Source organism: Atta colombica, unplaced genomic scaffold (genome assembly GCF_001594045.1).
Source record: "Atta colombica isolate Treedump-2 unplaced genomic scaffold, Acol1.0 scaffold208, whole genome shotgun sequence".
Taxonomy (NCBI): domain Eukaryota; kingdom Metazoa; phylum Arthropoda; class Insecta; order Hymenoptera; family Formicidae; genus Atta; species Atta colombica.
Genome location: NW_017259303.1, coordinates 408,663 through 417,224, shown reverse-complemented (window position 1 = coordinate 417,224; position 8,562 = coordinate 408,663). Strand labels below are relative to the sequence as shown.

The 8,562-nt window shown below is 30.7% G+C and overlaps 3 protein-coding genes across 3 annotated transcripts in view; 2 read left to right on the top strand and 1 right to left on the bottom strand.

Moving 5' to 3' along the window:
• The first annotated feature begins 1,488 nt into the window (after window positions 1-1,488).
• LOC108687569 lies at window positions 1,489-4,127 on the top strand. The gene is made up of 3 exons (XM_018193422.1): window positions 1,489-1,814; window positions 3,045-3,226; window positions 3,833-4,127. Exons 1-3 carry the CDS (start codon window positions 1,617-1,619, stop codon window positions 4,125-4,127), a joined length of 675 nt encoding a protein of 224 aa, XP_018048911.1. The 5' UTR covers window positions 1,489-1,616.
• Window positions 4,128-4,694: 567 nt separating this feature from the next.
• LOC108687570 (ribonuclease P protein subunit p21) lies at window positions 4,695-5,604 on the top strand. The gene is made up of 4 exons (XM_018193423.1): window positions 4,695-4,847; window positions 4,918-4,976; window positions 5,099-5,190; window positions 5,257-5,604. The coding sequence occupies exons 1-4, from the start codon at window positions 4,844-4,846 to the stop codon at window positions 5,567-5,569; spliced, it is 468 nt and encodes a 155-aa protein (XP_018048912.1). The 5' UTR covers window positions 4,695-4,843; the 3' UTR covers window positions 5,570-5,604.
• Window positions 5,605-8,526: 2,922 nt separating this feature from the next.
• LOC108687571 (cadherin-87A-like) overlaps window positions 8,527-8,562 on the bottom strand; it is a 279,899-nt gene continuing 279,863 nt past the window's right edge. The window contains exon 25 of the mRNA XM_018193424.1: window positions 8,527-8,561. The gene's annotated coding sequence lies outside the window, so the exon portion shown is untranslated. The remainder of the gene's footprint in view (window position 8,562) is intronic.

Sequence of the window (8,562 nt, the reverse complement as noted above, 5' to 3'; positions counted from 1 at the left end):
ATATATACATTATATATATACATTATATAAATATATTATATGATTTTCATATATCGTATTTGTTAGGAGTAGGCCTCAGTATGCATAATAAAAATCTGAAATATTCTAATTTCATAACTGTTTATCAATAAGAATTATTGATACTGTAATATAAAATTCCAAATATACGCGCAATATATTATATCCAGATGAGAATGGATTGAAATAGAATTAAATGGATTCAGATTTTCAGAAATACGAATTTATGAATGTTAAAATGAATCCTTTTTAATTCTGAATGCATTTTTATTCATTTATAGAATTGCATAGAGCATATCTCTATGCCTTTCAATCTGAAAATAATATTAGCATTTTCTGTCATTGTTCAAAATTGTGAACAGAAAGTACAGTTTTTTTAATTCAGTTAAATTCAAAAATAATATCAGCAATTTCTGTGCAACGTCCCAGTCAGAAATGATAATGATGACGTCGATTTCATTATCATTTCTGATTGGGGTGAATACTGCTCAATTCAATATTCTAAACATAAAATGCAATTTTTCAATATAATTGAATAAAAAATATTTTTAATTTAAAAATGGAACATAAATGCTATTTAAATTATTCAAAATTATAAGTCGGAAATTTTTCGTTTTAATCCAACTAAGTTCAAAAAAGTTGTAACGTAAAAATAATTGAGCTATGTTCTTCAGTTTTTCTCTGATTAGAAGTAAAATGTATGATCGATGTGAACACTCGCAAACCAAGTTGAACACAGCCCGAATATTAGGCTAATCACGGCGCGCGACATTGGCCAAGCGAGACTAGATTATCCGACTTATCCAATGTTATCTCATAGTAATGTAAATTATTTATATTTTATTATATCTATTAAATGATATTTTTATTATCTATATAATTTCGTGCATACTTCAGCTGGTTGTAATTGAAGTAGAGAATGTATAACACATTTACCAATTGAAGAAGTGGTATAACGGGTAACATAGAAGAAGACTCATAAGTCCAGAAGTTCTCAGAGAGGTAAGTCTCAGAGAGGTAAGTCTCGGGTTCTCAAATTTCACTAAGAGCGTTTTTTAATACCAATTTGAAGTGGTTAATTTAAAGTATGATTATTATAAATGTCTTAGGAATAAAATTTGTAACCCTTAAACATGAATGTTTTTTTTTTCGAATATTAAACTAGTGTCAGCTCGGTTCCAATCCATTTCAATCCATTCAATCTATTTTCATGGATTTAAAGTACGCATTAAAACAATTTTAATCCATTTTAATCCATTCTCATTTGCTGGGTAATAGTATCTCGTCGGTGATGAATCAAATATCGATTTATCAGTCTTGAAAAATGGATGTATGTATCAGTGCAGAAAAGTGGATGTTGCTATATAGTCTACATCCACTTTTTCAGAGGGCAGTAGTGCGCAGCAGTATTTTATGGTTACAAGAAAAAAGGTCTTCATGTCTTCTCTCAGGTTCCTTTCTGGTTGGAGAAAGAAAAAAGAGAAATGAAAAGAGAAACTAAAGAAAATTCAATTTGGTTCAGTTGTAAACAACAACAAACAAAAACTCAGCCATTTTTCAGTCATTGGCAGTCATTAGTGTATAGCCGGTAACAAAGGATGGAGAAGAGTACATTTGCGTCATGCTCAAATTATTTCGACAGATTGCGAGGCAAAACACGCAATATCGATGAAGGCATCGAGAGACTTTCTGACACCTGGAAAACTCCGCAACTTCTCATCGGTGGCTACGCAGAGCGTACGATTGAGACTAATGTCTACCTGGAGGGGTTGTGGGAGTCTATACGGAATATTGGCGTAAATACTGTTCGGTTAATATAATATCTCGGATCTCCTCCTATGTGATCATTAAATTATTAAACCATTTCCTATGTGATTCAACATTTCTTTTAATGTTTTCCTATTCCTTAACCGGATTAGTGCCTGATTATGTTTTTCAAAAGATTTTTTGAATCTAAAAAGTTTGAAAAATTTGTGTACTCTTTCAACATTCAAGAATACGATTTAAAATCATATAATCCGAAACATTTTTTAATTTTTTTTTTATATGAGTCCGAATTTTGAAGCAGAATGATTCAAAATTAAATATTCATCTTTTTAAAGACCCGATTGGACAATGGAAGATTGAGTGTTTTCTATTTAATGATATTTGATAAACACATATATTAATTAATATTTTTCCTTTAAACAAACTATATACATATAAAAGTATTTATAACATTTTATTAAATAACACATTTTTTAATAACACATTAGTTTTGAATAACACATTAGTTTGTTTATTTATTTGTTATTATTTTATTGTTAAGCTAAAATTTAAAAACATTTAGAGATTTTTGTATAAGTACTTTAATTCAAAATAACGTAACTGCAAAGTTTCATCGTTTATTAGTTATAAAAATTTAGAGTAAATGTTTTATTTATTTATTGGATGCAGAAGTTAGATGTAATTTACTTTAATATAAATTATCTTAATACATAAAATACTTATTAAAAAATTTGACAAACTTTTGTCAAATTTTTTTTTATTTTATAATACATTTCCATATATTTTTATTAGAGCATGATTTAAAAAAATACTATTTCTTATTTTGAAATAACTTATAATCCAAATGGTAAACTTATTAAAAAAATTTGTTGTATTACTTTTAAATATGGTTTAAAATAATCTGTAATCATTTAATAATTTTTTTATTATTTTGCAATGATAAAATCTATATCTTAAGGTTTATTTGCGTCAGTCACTGTGCGTACATGCTCCAACATACTCCTATCATAGTTCCTACTCATTCAAACATCATTGGTTATATTGCTAAGTAATCATTCCACGAATGTGTTCCAAAATTCTGCTAGCATAGTTCATATTACCTATTACTGATTTATAGCATTGGCAATGAATTTTGAAATGCAGTCTGAATTATATCCTTACTGTACGAAATAAGATATCATGTACTATGAGTAGTGTATTAATTATGAAGAAATTGTGAAGTGAGTATTTGATTATATGTATTGTGCAATTAATCACAGGTTGAGATGGAAAAACTTCAATCAAAATTGGAACCATCTTTGGATAAGACGGATCAATTACTGAAAGAGTCGCAAGAGATGTACAAAGATTTAAAAGAGCAGTGCGACAATTTGGACATTGTTCTAGCAGAATATGGCTATCATTATGACGAGAGTAATGATGGACAAGAGAATCATTTACGGTACTATATTTTTGCTTACATCTTATATATTATATATTATAATTTGAATAAGTTTTAGATCCCTGAGATTTTTTCTACATTTGCAATTTTATATATAGAATATCATATTACAGAAGCAACGTTTGATTTAATCACTCAAGTTTTAAGTGTTTATAATCATCATTTTATCTTTAGGATTTATTATATGAAAGGATAGAAACAAAAGGGTTTAAATCGAACGCAGATTAAATTATAATATGTGTTCTAAGTTACTTACTATAATTTTTTAATAATTATAACAAACGAAATATTAAAATTAATAACGGATCCTTATGGTTTTTTATACATATTTTTTTCTAACAAAAAGTTTTTTAATTGAAAAATTTTATAAAATAATAAAAAAGATAAAATCGTTATTTACTACGCTGTGAACAATTCCGTAGATATAATTTATTTCTATCAATGTAGATTAATTGTTATCTCGGTTTAATTTATTCTTTATCTTTTCCTAATTCTTAGAATTAGAAAAACAAAAAGTAAATGAAATTAAAATTGAAGTTGGTCTACATCAGTAGAAACGAACATTAATCAAATATAGTTACTCATGATATTTTTCTTTTCTTTTAGAAACGATAATCAGAATCCCATAAATGACTGTGCTTTTGATACTGAAGAGATGCTTGATATGGAAGTTGAATTTACGCCGAACTTGACATGGAAATGTAAGACTAAATCCAGAGAATCGGACTCTTCCAATGCAAGCCAGAAAAATATCATCAAGGGTATCACAACGCCTGTATTCAAAAGTCTAGAATCAGTTTTACATTCAGAAATTCTAAATGGAAAAGGAGCGTTTATAAATAACGCATCAGTGCAAAAATCAAATTACTCAAAACAAATTACAAAAGTATTGAGGAGATAATCTCCATATATATTTTCCGCTTTTCTATTTTTCAACAATGTAAAAAAGAAAAGATGTATCTATTATTTGCGTTGTTAGAAGATATGCTTGTTTAGTACATTACGACAGCGTAATAAAAATGATTAAAATATTGATTGGAAAATAAATTAAATTATTTAAATAAATTTATGTTTAATTCAATTCTTAAAATAAATACACATGTTTATATATTGTTGGTATAAAGTGTGCAGGATAATGTTTGTATTCTAATATTACTTGGCTAGATATAATTTTTTTTTATATATAATTATCATGTGACAAACGAAATGTTAGAATTGAAAATGAAACTAGATAGTTCTTACGGATTTATATATATATTTTTTAACAAAGAATTTTTTAATTGAAAAGTTTAATAATAAAAGATGAGAAAAATAAAATTGTTATTTGTTATCATTTACTTTGGCCTTCGTATTTGTTTAATCTCCAAAAAATTTATTTCAACGAGACAGATATCATTAAAATGAGAAGGAGCTGTCATTTGCTGCAAATAATCTTCGCACGGAAGTAATCTAACTTAACCCAACCGATTCAACCTAACCTTAAAAGTGTGAAACTGTTATTGAGGAATTGATTACTAACACATTGAATTGTTCAATAATACGTTATTGTTCAACAATATAAATTGTCAGGCTGCTGATTATCGATTTAAGTTGAAGCAATAAGTAATAAATTTTATAATGAGTGAGTTAAATATTATTAAAATATTTCTAAATATATATACATTTATTGTAACATATATACATGTTTATAGAAAAGAATCAAATTTGTCAGCACAAAGACGTTTTTCAAAGAATGAATTATTTATATCAGGTATGAATAATTTGAAATTTATCATCCATCAATAAGCGATATTTACCATTATGATTATTTTTACTTGATAAAGTAATATAGAAACAATATGTTATTGTGATTTATTTAATATTTTCTTGCAGGCTAGTCATCTAATGGCATTAAAGAATCGAGTTATGGCATCTTACTTTGGTAACCATATGTTCGCTTGTGCTAAGAAGGCAGTATTGCGCATGTAAGTTTCTAGATAATTTATTATAAAGAATTATTTACAGGAATTGTTAACGATTCGTTATTTTAGGGAACCAAATTTGAAAAGAACTGTATGTAAATGTTGTCAAAGTCCACTCATATCTGGAGAGACAGCAAGAGTTAGATTAGTATCAAAACCCATAAAGGGTGTCAAATGGACGTGTTTAACTTGCATGAATAGTAAGAGATATCCTACAAAAAAAGGATACAAATTATGGCTCGACCAGCCAGAATCACTATTTCGGATATTAGATTTTACACCAAAATCAAAGAACAAAAACTTTCAGCAACTTGGCTCTGAAAGCAATCTTGAGGAAGTAAAAGAACAAACTGAAAACTATCCTAGAAATCCTACAAGTTGAATCGTTTGAATAATGTCAATTAAGATAAAAGTAAAGAAAAGCAGTTGATCTTAAATGTATTTTACAGATCATTAACTCAAGATCTGGTGTATGAATATTTTTTATTAATGACTTACATAAAATATGTTACAATATTACAATAAATTTGTAATTAATAAAACAGATACTTTTGCTAACTGGAATATTCATAACCATCTAGTAATATCATGATACCGATAATAGTTTTACATTAAATGTTCTTAGAAATAACTCGATCGTAAGTTAAGTTACTGTTATCGAGTAATTGCGATACGTTTTTTTTTACGGAAAGTGGCATCCGCAGGGAATTCCCGAAGGTCACGATTTCTGTTCTCAGCCGAGGACGGTTTGTGAAGTCGCTATTAAAGTGTAAAGTCGACATGGTTTTCGAAGGCAAGATTATTTCGCCGTAATGACACTGGAATTCGCTGCGAGCGTCATTACTTCATCTAACTATGATATGACTATGTCCGCCCACCGCCAGTGACTCGTGCAAAATCATTACGAGTTAAATCATCACACTCATACTTGGGCGCAATCAAATCACAGTTTACTTGGAAAGAAGAAAAAATATCAGTCATTTAATATTCTATCTTAAATAAATATACTAACACGAAATTAACAGTACTAACTTAGAAATTATACGCACTATCTTGATTATAAACGTTCCGTTGTGCGAATAGCAACAATGGCGTAATTGTTCGTTCACCAAATACAGCAATCCGCATCGCTTAGATGCCAGAAACGTGGCAGTGATCGTTGTAAAACGTATAAGATGCGTTCGTATTTCGAACGCACGTACGTACCTCGGAAACGCATAAATATTAAACTAACGAGAAAAATAATACAAAAACTGGGCTGGACGGAATCTACACATTCACTTATATACATATATCTGTCGTGCCAAGCTTCGGTCGTGTCGAGTTATCTCACACACAGTATCTATTTTACCTAGCTTATATTCTTCTCTCTTTCTTTTCTTTTGCTTTTTTTTTGATTCTTCTAAAAAGTAGTTCTAACGATAAAGTCAGACGGGACTCCAGGTTGGCAACGCACACATATATACATGCACACACCAGCTACAGGGATTAATTACTCCAGTAATATTGACTGTGTCGTTCGTCGTCACTCTTCATCATGAGTCCTTTCGCAAGCTCTCGCGGAAGAGTCTGAACTGAAAATGGCAAAAGTCACGCAAGAAAGGGCGGATCTCGCGAATGTTGTGTCTCGTGTTTCATGTCATATCGTCATGTCGCTCTTCTCGTACACGCGTCTACTCGCAAGACAAACCCGACCAATATTTAACTCGGTTATTGTCAAAGAGGTGTGTGCATGCGAGTCGCCCGAAGTACGCTCCGAAGAGGCGCGTGCAATGAAAAAGAGCCGCGGACAAAGAGGTACAACGTACGGCGACGGAGCTTATTTAAAGATAGAAGGGGAGGAGGAGAGGATGGGCTGAGTGTGCCCGTGTATCAGAGCTGATTTATATTAGCCCCGAAACGAACTGGGGCTGACCGTCGCGGTCGACCGTCAGTTGCGGCATCACGTTCGGGGAAGGCTGAAACGTTGATCCTTGAAAACCCATTGCCGATTCGTATAACTGAAGTATAAAAACAAATTGCGTTTAAGAATTATGTTTTAAGAATTATGCTTTACAGTCTTTACAGAAATACAATTTAATACTGGAAATTATTTACTTCGAGTATTAAAAGCATAATAATGAATAATGACGCTTTTAATACTTTAAAAAAAAAAGAATTAATCACTACCTTCAGTTTATTAAATTTCTATAAGAATCAAGGAGACTAATTGCACTACACATCTATTATGCATTATTAACGATTACAATTTTTTTTTATGTATTAATTCTTAAAGCAAAAAGAACTAGGCCAAATATTCTATTTATTTGTATATAATGCATACATCCTTTTCGTTACTTTCAAGTCGTGTAATTCATTACTTAATTCCAATATCGTGCAACTGATATTGATTATCGTAATTTTCAGAACACTCCATTACAGTTAAAACTATGATCTCAAAGAGAGAATCACTAATCAGAGTTAAGTCTGTCAGTATAATAAGGCTTTACTGTCTTATAATATCCATTAGCATTACTCGACTTACATTATGATTTCCTGGAAGCGTCGTGTAATCCGGCGTGGTCGGACGATGCCTGTTCGTAGGCAATGGATGTTGAATGGTTGCGTAAGTGTTATCTTGGGATGTATCACCCATGCCAACGCTTACGCCACTGCCGCGTCTTTCGCCGCCGAGACCGCCCTCGGGCTCGCTGAACACTTGCATCGTTAACTCTTGCTCCTCGTAGAGTTTCAATTTTCTATAATCAAGAACAATACTTTATCATATATCACATACGTAAGGTTATACATGCGCGAGAAATAAGACTTACTGCTCGATCCATAGAGGATTCTCCGTTGTGTTCAATTCGTCAATGATCTGTTTCTTAATTAGGCCATCCTTCTTACGTATATCATTTGGCACAGTTATCACCCTGAAGTATCATTGATGTAGATATATTGAATGAATGAATAAGATAAGAACATGTCTGAAATCTTGGTAGTCTTACCAATGGCGTAGACAGCAACAAACGACTGTAACAGTAACCGCACCTACGAGTAGAACAACTAAAAGAGCTATTAAAGCAGCGAGTGCAGGATCGAATGGTTCTTCTTGAATCCCAGCATATGCGGGCTGAAATAATTGTAAGTTTTATGCACATATTCAATAATTTTAGTAATATTATTGATTGTTATACTACAAGAAAATTTATTTTATCTAGTTTACTATTATAAAATAATCATTTCTACAGTTTTAAATCACAATATTACTACTTACCACAACATTCTCTATGGCAAACCCAGCGTAGTAATGTTTTAAAAAATCATACTTCGCATCAATGACTTTGAGCACATGAGGTATCGGCGCGATAGTTTGAGTTTTCGGTTCGACAACAT